Source organism: Pleurodeles waltl, chromosome 5, assembly GCF_031143425.1.
Source record: "Pleurodeles waltl isolate 20211129_DDA chromosome 5, aPleWal1.hap1.20221129, whole genome shotgun sequence".
Lineage (NCBI taxonomy): Eukaryota > Metazoa > Chordata > Amphibia > Caudata > Salamandridae > Pleurodeles > Pleurodeles waltl.
Genome location: NC_090444.1, coordinates 1777079809 through 1777092395, shown reverse-complemented (window position 1 = coordinate 1777092395; position 12587 = coordinate 1777079809). Strand labels below are relative to the sequence as shown.

General features: G+C 44.3%; 1 protein-coding gene across 3 annotated transcripts in view; it reads right to left on the bottom strand.

Annotated features, from left to right (window-relative positions):
- Nucleotides 1–12587, bottom strand: part of LOC138296789 (uncharacterized) — a 313720-nt gene that overhangs the window by 184255 nt on the left and 116878 nt on the right. For all 3 annotated transcript variants that reach the window (XM_069236226.1, XM_069236227.1, XM_069236225.1), the window contains exon 2: nucleotides 2147–2225. In XM_069236226.1, the coding sequence (XP_069092327.1) occupies nucleotides 2147–2225 (79 nt within the window). The remainder of the gene's footprint in view (nucleotides 1–2146; nucleotides 2226–12587) is intronic.

The following is a 12587-nucleotide window of genomic DNA, read 5'->3' as shown; positions in this document are numbered from 1 at the left end:
GCTCTCTTCGCCTCCGCTGCAATGGCTTTCCCGACAGGATGCAACCCAGACGTGGCTCCTCAGAGTCATGGGACCCGGGCGGGACTCCCTCACTACCAAGCTCCTAGTGGTACGGGTGGTGTTGGACACGTAGTTTACAGGTTCAAGGCTTCTGCACTCCCACACCCAGCTAGCTGTGAGTGTACGGCAGCAGCCTACGAATTACAGTGTCCCTACCTGTGAAACGTGCTGCACGATCAGCCTCCACAACAGCACATTGTGAGGCCCCTTCAAGGAGGGGGGCTTGGGAAATTTGCCTCATCGCCCTCCCTACCCTGTCTTCGAGGCTAAAGAACTTGCTATCTGAAGCAGGGACCATTTCACAATAGTTGATGTGAGATTATTCCTGGGGAAGACGCCTAATCCCATAGGGGCAATATTAGAGCACCGAAACATGTTGATGGAAAAGAGAAGTAGAGTCCATTGTTCTGCCCTCCTGTTTTAATCTTGTGGTGAGGAGACACCAGTAAACAACAATTTAGCTCACCCACATACAATTTTCATACAAGTCTAACAGTGTAACAAAGTGTAACAGCACCCAAACTAGGGAAACCATCGAAAGAGATTGTACAAAGTGAAAAGCTGTACTTCTGAATTCTTCCAAGTGCAAGATATGGAACGCACTGAAAAGGAGCACCACACTAGGTAGGTCAGTGTCCATGATCCTCTCGAAATACATGAAACCTCCATGAGAGGTTTGTTCTTGTTTTTCCAGATGTTCTGTACTTCTTGAATGTTTATGGAATTTGCACAACAGTCCTTTAATGCCCTGCACTCACTCTTTGGTGTGTCCTGTGTGTGTGAGAGAACCAAGTTATGTTCCTTCTACTACTGTCACATCGTTAACTTATTATTTGTGTTAGAGAAAGTTATGCTGCTGCTAGCCATGTTTTACCTTTATTGTGTTGTGTAGATACACAAAGGAAAAAAAATATTCATATTGCCAATGCTTGTTTTAATGTAGGATGTGAGTGAACCCTCACAAAATTTGAGCAGAGTTTACTTATGAATTTATGCATGAAATAAGGATTCTGTTTAAAATTAAGTAATCGGCTTTGTACATTTTTAAAACATAGCTGGCTTAGTATAATTTTTAAAACAAAGCTGACAAGTGGCCAAAGTTGGAATTTTTGTCAACAGCACTTAGTATGCTGGGGTTTTGTACCCATGATGAAACCGTTTAAAGCAAAACTACACGCCCCACAATGCAAAATGGCGTTGGTTGAAGCAAACAAAAACAGATAATGGTCTCTTCTGTCCTACTGTGAAAGTGCTGAAATGCAAAATGAATGTTAGTTTCTGGCTGTCCTGCTTTTTTTCTTGTAGGAGCTAAAGGGTTAACAGCCCAGTGGGTGAGAGGTCAACGATGCTTTTCAGATGCAATTGCCAGCATCTCACTGTTAATTGGCTAATATGAACACTCCTTAGAAAACCTGCAAAGGGCGTCGTTTTCCAGAACAATGCCAGCAGCACCAGTTAGATGTGTCTAAAGGCCTCAGAATGGAAGAATACTGTCCAGTCACCCCTCTTCCCCAACAGGTCCGCCACTGTGTAGCGCTAGAACATGTGCAGCACGGGCTGCAGGCGCTGCCCCTCAAAGGCCGCCATTGAGTGCCAGTCTGTCCCAACAGGTCAGTCCGGCAATGCTTCCGAGGCCGATTAATGGAGTATTATTAAATTAGATATTAGCAGTGCTTAATTTGCAAATAAAAAGGTGGCCGTGCCCAAAGCCCTCCTCTTAAACACGGGACTGCTGCAATTAAGTGTGCGAACACGGAATACTGAGGCGGCGTAATCCTGAAGCCATCTCGGGCCACTTCAATCCATTTAAAGCCACTCCCTGCCCCTTCAGCTCACTCTTGGCAGCTTTCTACTTTCCCCCTTTGTGACACTTTTTCGTCTTTCCCTTCCTCCGTCTTTCCCTTCTGTGTCTTTTGCTCGCAGCAAATGCTTGGGGCAGAAGAATAAACCCCGGCCCTCAAAAATAAGTGCCAGTGCTCAGCACCGGAAACAACAGGCACAAATTAAGCACTGGATACCAGTAACACCTGTTATTCGCAGTGCTTAGAAGACCAGTGTCGCTTCGGTGGCATTGCTCCTTGAGTACCTTTGTCAATCTGTGCAAGCTCCTGGTTCTCGCCTTCAGAGTCCTCGCTGTCCTCCTCATCGCTCAGGGGGCGGGAGATCTGTAAGGAAGGCAGGCAGACATTAATATACGGTTATATCTCATTTCCTCCCTCCTCAACCCCCCAGCAGAATTTCCCTTCAGCGGGGCCTGGCCCTCCCCCAGCAGCCCCAGCTGCGGCCTTTGAAGCGCGCGCAGCGGTCTCTGGCCCAGAACACATTTCATCTGGTGAGAAATGATTTCATACAGTACGGCCGGAAATAAAACACAGCCCTGCAGGCCTTGTCCCCGACCCTGTCCTTCTGCGCTCACCAGAAAGGCCATAAATCCGGTTTCCATCATGTAAGCCTAAAAACAGACTAAAGGGAGCGGGCGGAGGCTGAGAACTAAAGCACGGAGTCCCAGGACCAATTATTAGGAGAAAACCAAATAAATCATTTTTTCAGCACGTGTACTACTTTTAAAACCTCTTTATAACAAGGAAAGAACAATTTGTATTCCGAACTGCTCAGCAGAATCCAGGTATTTCCAACAGTTGGTTATTGGAGTCCAATGGCTTGTATTTGTCTCACTTCCGTTTACGCGCGTAAACTGAATTTACGCGCGCTAATGGCCAATTTTACCACAGTAAATCCACGTTGGCGCGCGTAAACTGAATTTACGCTGGCTAATGGCCAGCTTTACCAGCGTAAATCAACGTTGGCGCTTACAAAAAGTGGATTTGCACTCAAAATTATTTACTAGGTCATGCCTGAAAGGCGGCAGAGGGACCAGGAAGGGACTTTTGGTTGAAGGGCTGTATTTTGGTGGTTGGAAGTCGGATTTAAGAATGTTTGAGGGGTCTGCAAAAGCAGGGCGTACTCTTTAGGGCTGGATGATAAGCCCCAACTGCCTGTAAAGGGTCTGGGACCCCTAGGGTTAGCAGGTCACATCAGGAGGTAGCAGAAGGGACTATTTAGGGGCTCTCGGAGCGGAGTCATTTCTCTTGAGGGTCCATGAGGACAGCTTGAGGGGCCTGTGAAAGAGGACTGAAGGGCTCCTAGGACCAAAAGGCTCTTGGGCTGGCTATGGACGTCATTTGGGGGGTCGAAGTTGCTACCCCTGACTTGCCCCTTGCAACCCCTGGCACTGCCTTTGCGACCCCTGGCTTCAGAGGTGGCAAAATCAGGGCCAGTAATGCAAGGTAAGGTTGTCCTTATGAACGTCAGCTACGGATCAACTTTCCTTGTTTTCTGTCAATTTATTTTTAATTACAGTAACAATGAATAATTGTGTGTATGTATGAATGTGTGTATATTTAGGCATGCATGTGTGTGTGAGCGAAAGTAATAGTTGAATGGCGTGTGATATCGCTTCTGCTACCACTGGCATTTTGGTGAATGGACGTTCATGGGGCTGGCCCGCCGCTTCTGTATGTCGACTGTGAGGCTTCAGAAACGAGTATAAATGTTTGAATGGCGTGTGATATCGCTTCTGCTACCACTGGCATTTTGGTGAATGGACGTTCATGGGGCTGGCCCGCCGCTTCTGTATGTCGACTGTGAGGCTTCAGAAACGAGTATAAATGTTTGCCGGTGCCCTGTGGGGTGCCAAGTTGCGGAGAGGACATGAGGGGCCAGCACAGGGTCTCTGATAGATCTATGCATGTAAGAAGCGGACATATACCAGGAATTTGACCAAAAGGCAGTGGATGGCTGTAAAGGGGTCAATGTAAAGACACAGTCAACATGAAATTGAAGGTATAGCAGATTTCTACAAGCAAAGACTCCAAGGGCCAGTAGACCGTGCTTAACCTGTAAAACATGCCAGTGCTGAAAGCTCTTCTCTTAAACACGCGGCTGCTGCAATTAAATGTGGGAATACAGAATACTGAGGCAGCGTAATTCTGAAGCCATCTCGGGCCTCTTCAATCCATTTAAAGCCACTCCTTGCCCCTTCAGCTCATTTTTGCCGCTTTCTGCTTTCTCCCATTGTGACGTTTTTTTTTGTTTTCTCTTCCTCTGTCTTTCCCATATATGTTTTTTGCTCGCAGCAAATGCTTGGGGCAGAAGAATAAGTGCCGGCCCCCAAAAATAAGTGCCGGTGAACCACCCCGGAAACAGCAAGCACAAATTAAGCACTGCCAGTAGAGTGTGGCTTTCTGGTGCTCTGAGGCTACAGCATGGATGTCTGGGGCAGACTGAATGGTAATGGGGGGGGATTAGCATACGGAGTACTGGAAGAGTGGGCCTGAGGGCTAGTTGAGAGTTACTGAAGTCCGTTCGAGTGTCTGACAGCTCGCTATGATAGCCTGGTGCATTTCATGGCACAGTGAGTAATGAGCAGTATAATCAGTAAGACTGCCAGGTTTCCTTTTTTAAACTAATTTTTAAAGATAAATAAAGACAGAAAACATCTATTTTCCGGTCTGTATTTATTTTTAAATATGGATAAATAAAAAAAATAGGTTCTCTTAGACGATTTGCACTAGTGTCAAACATGAGTAGTAGGTCAATAGCTGTGCAGGTAATGGAGTTAAACATTTAAAAAGATTTCCTAATGAAACCTAAATAACTTTAGCAGCACAGCAATTTAACCTGTTCTACAATACAAATTATTTCAAATGACCGTACAGTAATGTCACTCAAACACCAGTAAACATTTGTCACTTAAATAATTGTGGAAATATACCCATTTCAGTTTAATTTTTTTAGACTAGGCACAAAATAAATCTGGATAAATACAGATAAAACACTCAAAAAATAAACATGGATAAATACAAACGGAAATGTAAAGCATTTGTAATGTAATGGGTCTCGCGTTTGCTCCAGTTAGAGCGATTAGCGTTGTAAACTCCTAACCAGACCGTTCTTGCCACATAATCTGAAAATGAAAAGTAAAACAGTTTCACATAAGCAAGTCGACAGCCGCCATGAGCGTGAAGCAGACACACAAAGGGAAACCAAAGTTCGCTCGCAGTGAAACGTGCGATTATCCATGTAACCGACAAAATTGCAATTATCCATGTAACAGGGTCGATGTCATGCAAAGCGCTCAACTACTGCCCAGCGAGATCGCGCTGCCTATGAAATAAAGAGAAAAAGTAGTCCAGAAACCATACGGAAAACATGGAGCCTCGTGTGTTTTCAGTAGTTGGCTGGTGTGCTCGAGGTGGTTTAAACACTTGAAAAGGCATGACGTATACATGTCTTTCACTAATGAAATCAAGAGAATTTTAAAAGGCAAGCCCACGAACCAAACAAACTGATGGGCGTGGTTACACCATGGACAGCGTGCTTTGCGTGCTCGACCCTAAAAAGAAATACCTTAAAACCAGGAGCCTTTATTATCAGGCTATGGGCTCTACTGAGACCCCCTACCATCTCTCTCCCACACCCCATCCCTGCTGAGACACCTCCCTACTGCCAAACGGCTTGCTGACAGACTCTCCCACCCAAGAAACAGACAATAATATAACATCTTGGAACTGGTACAAATTCCACATACGTTTCGATGGTAGCAAATTGCAGTTTTGCATGCGAGGAGTGAGCATGTCTTAGAAGTAGGTAACCACGAATCACTGAATATATGAATAAGAATCTCTCATGTTTCACTCTGTTCAACAGACCAGTTTCCCCAAATCAGCCGTGATCCGGTTTGCATTAGCTTACAAGTGCCATCAGCCAACAGGATCTGCCAAGATGTTTCAACAGACAGACTAGATTTTCATATTGCTCGCTGGGAGCAATATGCCTTTGTGTTCAAGGAAATTAGGTGTGTCAGAAGAAATGACTTTGCACTGCATTTCAACTGTTTCTACTCACACCAAATGTTCTCGCAGTGATAGGGCCTATGGGATACCACCAACAAAACAATGTCTAGAGCTGGGATAAATGGAGAAAGAAGTCCCTGATAGTTGGAGCGGGGTACTTTTTTCAGGAGAAATTCACAGTAAAATTTCAGATGAAGGTGAAGCTCTACTGTGGATAATTACAGAGTTCTGGCATTTTGAAAAATAGTTGCTCTTAGTTCATGTTTAGTTGCTTTTACTGATAGGTTAAAGCGGCTACAGACAAAATCCAGGAATTCATAATCCAGTAGGCAGTGGCGGTTGGTAGCAAATTAAATTGGAGGGGCACAAAACACGCACACACAAAAACTAAAGAGATAACACACACACTAATATAAATATTAAAAAACACTTACCTTACTCTATGTTCTGCAGCACGTCCTCGGAGCGCGAAGCCTACAGCCAACTCCCTCATCCAATTAAAGCCATGTGTTCATGTTGTTAAGCAGCATGATCTTGAATGGCTGGAGCAGGCCTGCTCCACGATCCATAAGGAACTGTATGCATTTGCCTGCTCTCCAACCCGGCTGTCCAAGGCAGCCGGGTTGGAGAGGTTTGAAATGCGCATGCCAGTTTGGCCGCAGCAAGGTAGCCAGCCAAACCTACATGCGCATTTCAAACTCAAGTGACACACTGGCGCCGCCCTACCTTCACACTCTGTTTGCTGGCAGAGGCGTTAAAAATTAAATGGTAATAAAATTGTTTTATTACCATTTTATTTTTGAAGCTTTTTGCACAGCATTTTGTGTGCATGGGGGAGGGAGCTTGACACTCCTCCCTTCCCAAGGAGAAACCTCCGTTGCCAGTAGGCATAACAAATTTACAAAAGTTTCTAAATAAGAACACAGACATGTATATAAATAAATATGCCCTTGTAATACATCCATCAATGCTTTGTACGGCTACAATGCATTTATCAGAACAAATAGAAGGTACTGCTCGTGTGAAAAAGGAATATCAAAAATAAACGATCCACGTTTTCAGGGTCCATTGCAAATGTCCTTTACTTTCCCTGGAAGCGATTTTTCACCTTGTTTGAAGGCATATTGGTATGTGTTTGCACTCCCATTCTACCCAATGAAAATGAAAGGAAGATAACCATTAAAGTTTCTTTTTGGTACCTCAAGCTTGCATATTTCACTTTTATTTACTAGTATGCCTTTATGTCATAGTTAGTGGTTTAATTTCCTCTTCTTCGTATTCACTCTGTAGTTTGAGTCTCTTGCAAAACTTGATTGCGTAATGCAGAATTTGCACTAAAGGTAGAGTGCTTTCATTTAGATGATAGGAAGTAAACAAACACATGCACTTAAGTTGACACCACTAAATATCGTGATCCAGGACTTAAGACAAAGGGATCCCTAGCCCTTGGTGAGCTTTTATGATCAAGAAAGGGACTATATGAGGATGTCTAAAAACAACAAAGAGGAGACGCGACAGGTGAAGAAGGTAGGTTATGCCCCTACAAGTCTTACAATACCACCTTCTGGCAATGTCCGAGACATAGTAACAAGATGTATTTGTACAGCTAACAGGTAAAGGGAGTAAGAGTCCTGTATCTATAAAATTAACAAAAAATTGTGCTGTTTTTTTTTTTTTTAATCTTCTTTTTATTGACATTTTGTGAAACAGTACAAGCATACTGAATCAATAAGCATCATAGACTACTCAATACAACTCCATTTCCTTTGTCATTTGTCCTCAGCTGGAGTAAGTGTTACTTTGTGCACTAAGAACACTCTACTTTAAGGGACACTTATCATGCAAGGGTGTAAGCGTAGCCAGCATGAATCGTAAGTGAAACAGTGTAAAGAAAATACAAGTTAACATACAACAAACAGCTGGTTCTCAAAGCTCCCTGCTCCACTCCCTCAAAAGGAGACATGGTGATTAAGCTCAGCCTAAATGAAGAGGTCATCTGAGTTGAGGAAAGTCCTCAAAAGTTGCATTGTGTTTTTTAAAAGTTTTTTTAATGTTCTTTAATTGAATTTGTAATTTTAGTACGAGAGACATACTGAAGCACAACCTTTTAAAAACAAAAAAAAACTTCTGATACACAGGTCCATGTGTCTGAAATGCCCCTTTAACAAAATCCGTTTCAAACAGAGAACCCTTAAGCCAAAATGGTCTTGTTCACAAAAAAGCAAGAGTTTTGCACGGAGACTAAAGTCCAGGCATGGCAGGGATTCACAACTTTTCCCTTATTCTCTCAATAATGCAGAAAACCTAAAGTCACAAGGGTTAGGGTCAAAGTTACAATTTTTAATTTTCCATGTAAAGACATCTCCTCTATGACACCCTGTTAAAAAAATGTAAAATGTTTCATGCCCTTTTACAGACATACCTCAATCAGGATTTCTAAAGTGTGGCTAATCACCTGATAGGGTATCCAGGTGCCTGGCTTATTTGAGCAGACAGATCTTGAGGGCCATTTGGGATTCGGGAAGTGAGGTGATGGTCCAGAGATGTGTGAGGAGGCTGCTCCAGGGTCTTGCTGCAATGTGAGAGAAGAAGCGTCCTCTACTTCTGCTTTGGTAGGTGGTGGGAGTATGGACAAGTGAAAGGGAGACAGAGCGTAGTCTTTGACGGTTTGTGGAATTTCAGACACCGATTTATGTACATGGGTCCTTGGTTGTGTAGCGCCTTGTGTGCGTGGGTCAGCAGTTTGAATTGGCATCTCTTCTCTATGGGGAGCCAGTGAGTTGCCTGAGGTGGGGTGTGATGTGGGATTGTAGGGGAAGGCAGAACATGAGTCTGGCTGTGGCGTTCTCAATGGTCTGAAGTCTATGTAAGAGGTGTGCGGCTATTCCTATGTAGAGGGCATTGCCGTAGTCCAGTCTGCTGGTGATGAGGGCCTGTGTCATGGTGCATCTCGTGTGTAGGGGTGGCTACTTGACAATCTTATGTAAAATGCTCACAGTGAGGAAGCAGCGGACGAGACTGCATTGATCTGTGATTTCATGGTGAACCTGTTGTCACTGATGGTTCTGAGGTTTCTTGCGTGGTCAGAGGGAGTGGGTGCGGGTCCTAGGTCTGATGGGACACCAGGAGTCATTCCATATGTTGCTGCTGTTGCCAAAGATCAGTACTTCTGTTTTACCTGTGTTCAGCTGCAGGCAGTTTTTATTCATCTTGTCATGCATCTGTGCATGTTAGTTCTGGTGGTGGAGGGCCCATCAGTGAGTGAGAGGATGAGTTGGGCGTTGTCTACATAGGAAATTATGTTAAGACTGTGGGATCGGACGATGTTGGCCAGTGGGGGCATATATGTGTTGAGGAGTGTGGTGCAGAGGGATGAGCCATGAGGGATACCGCAGGTGATCTCCTAGGGTTCGGAGATGAAAGGTGGGAGGTGGATCCTCTGGGTTCTTCTGGTGAGGAAGGAGGTGATCCATCTAAACGCGTCTCCTTGGATGCCGGATGTGGTGGAGTCTTTCGATCAGCATGTGGTGTGATACGGTATCAAAGGCTGCCAATAGGTCAAGAAGGATTAAAGCTGCTGTTTCTCCTTGGTCGAGGGGGGTTTGGATGTCATCGGTGGCTGTGATCAGGGCAGTTTGGGTGCTGTGATTGCTGTGGAAGCTGGATTGGGAGTCGTTGAGTAGCTGGTTGTGCTCCAGGTATGACATGAGTTGTTTGCTGATGATCTTTTCCAGTACCTTCCCTAAGAATGGGAGCAGGGAGAGTGGCCTGTATTTTTTGGGTTTGCTGGGGTTGGTGGAGGGTTTTTTGAGTAGTGGTCTGACTTCGGGATGTTCCGAGCCGTCGGGAAATATTGCAGTGGTGATCGAGGTGTTCGGCAGGGTGGTGAGTTCCTGGCCAATCCTTTGGTTTCCAAGGCTGAAGATTTGGTGTGGCCATGGGTCTGTGGGAGCTCCAGTGTGGAAGGATTTCTATTGATGAAGTCAGTCTGTGTGGGTTAGGGGGTCACAGTTTCTGTATATGATTGCGATCTTGTTGTGGAAGAATGGGCGAGGTTGTCGCACAGCAGTGGGTGCAGGTGAAAGGTCCTAACGTGGAGCGTGGGTCGGCACAGTGGCAGTGTTTGTTGTGGTGTCCTGGGTCGAGGGTGTACAGCTCGGCGATGGTTTATCTCCGGGGGCAGGGAGGGCAAGGGGTGGTGGCGCTGGGCACAGTCCATGCGCAGATGGGCTTGCCTTTCGCATGCCTTTGACATGCCAGCTGGGCGTCCGCTGCGCGGTCGCACTGCGGCTTGCATTAAGTAGGTCCTGGGGTGGGAGGGGCTTCTGTTGATGGGAAGAACGGTGAGTGTGAAAACTCAGTCGGGAAAGCCCAGGCAACTGCGGTGTCACTGGATAAGTCTGGGACAAACAGGAACTGGAAGCCACAGCGAAGTGGCAGGCTACGTGTCCAGGTGCCTACCTTTTAGCTGTATCAGCACAAGTGTCTAGAATTGTGAGCAAAAACACATTACATATAACCTATTAAACAAAAAGGTGTGGTTTGTCAATGATCATAGCTTATTCAAAATATTTGGTTAGTCTCTGGCAACAAGTCTTAAAAATTAAATTCACAATAACAGCCCCTTCCTCGGCTCACTCGATTTCAATTGTCAAGTGCCTGTTGTACGTACTTTTTTGCCCAACCTTGACACTACCCAACAAGAAGTTGGCCAAGACATTCCAATGATCACAGCACCAAAAATCACGCCATGTGCAACGATTCTAATTGGCAAGACACTTCACAAAGGTGAACTCTGCAGTAAGTTTGCAGCACATCTTGAGACAGTTTCTAGGTCTGGTGTTAGCCAAGACCTTTTGATTTTACTAAAATATGAATAATATACTTATATATAGGGGCTTTCAGCCACCTCTCTTCATCCATTGGTCTTTTATTGTGTAATTCACATTTGCCTCTGCCCGCTACAGCATATAGCATGGGTCAGCCTTGTTAAGCCACTGGTTAACCTGACTTTGAGTGACTGCATTTTGCTCTCTCACAAGGAGCACATTTGCACACAAGCTAGTTCCCTTCAGTGCCAGTGTTTTTGTTTTTACTTTATAACTGCTTTATTGCTGCCTATTTGTTTAAAGCTTGGTGTGATAGCAGGATGCTTCTGATGCACATTCCATCTTAATCAGATCCCATCTCCTGCCAATGCTCAATGCCGTTGTAAATTCCTTTTGGAGTTCTTTGCTTTTCTGACTGCTGCTATTTCACAGCATACCGAATTGTGTCCATTTCAAATTGTTCTGTAATAAGCTGTACTCTTTTTACTTGTTTACTTTCTTAATCCTTCTTTCCTTCCCTTTTCTTTCTCTTGCTTTGTGCCATCTTTTCGTTCTCTTTCCTTGTCTCATGCTTTTTCTTTCTCGGCTTTATTCTCTTTTATCTTTATTACTTTCTTTTGTTCTTTATTTCCTTCTTTGCCTTTCCTTTGTCTTTTTTCTTTCATTCTTACCTTCCTTCTTTGTCTTCTTTCCCTCTTGTCTTTTTCACTGCCTTTTTTCTTTTGTTCTTTCCTTCCTTCTTTTCACTCTTTCGCTTCCTTCTTTCTTTCCCAAAGGCAAGAGGATTGCAGCCAAGACCAGACCGATTGACTTTTTAGGTGGTTCCCTTCAGTGCCAGGAAGTACTATGGTAATGTGTGTTTTTGTTTAGGCCAAAATAACCCTTTTGCCTGTAGCAAATGTTTTTTCTTCTTTTAAGATTAGGAATATACTTGGCCCTCAAACAGTAAAGTTTTGCAAAAATCATGACAAAACAAGAATTGCCAGGAGGCTGGTGGCCAACGCCACACCTATAGGCTTTACTAATGCTAGTTACAAAATGTTACCAATTTCACAGGGCTGGAAATAATCAGGTGATTATGCGCGGTATGCAGGCAGGGGTAGTGCGATCATGCAGTTAGTAGGAATTTAAGATAATGGTCAAGTCTGAAAATCCTGTGGTCTCCAGGAAAGAGGATCCTAGACCCAGAAATTAAGGTTGATCCAATTTCCGAAGGGAGCTTTGAATGCAATTAAGAAATTCATTCACAAAATGAAAATCATTCATTTTTTTAAACACTTCAAGGAATAACAACTTTAATCCAGAGATATAACATGTCCGTCTATTGCCCACTATGTGCCCTTCATGCGGCCAAATACATTTAAAGTTTAAGAACCATATGTAGTAGAATAATGAAGCAAGTGAGAGGAACATCTCAAAATGCCTGGTATACATGCCCAAGAATAAAGCATCTCAATTATATATTTTTTTAATTATACCAGACTGCTTCTTGGGGAAGTCTGATATAATTAAACAAAGGCCACTAGAGCAACATAATTTAGATAATGCAAACAGAAAACAAGCAGGACATCAATTGCTTTCCAGAGCACTACTTTACTAACTCCAGAAAGCCAACTTCATGTTCATGTTTGTCTGACCAAACCTACCCTTGCCACAGTTCTGGAACCAGCTCACCAGAAAAACCTTATGGACAATGCACAGTACTGTGAACTTGATGTGCAAGCTCACAAGGCAGGCAGCGCAGGTGTGCTGCGCAGGGTCAAAGGCAAAGATGCAGCCAATAAGTGATGGGAGAGGAGGCTGGTTCTATGAGTAGAGGTGGTCGGTTACTTTGTACTGATGC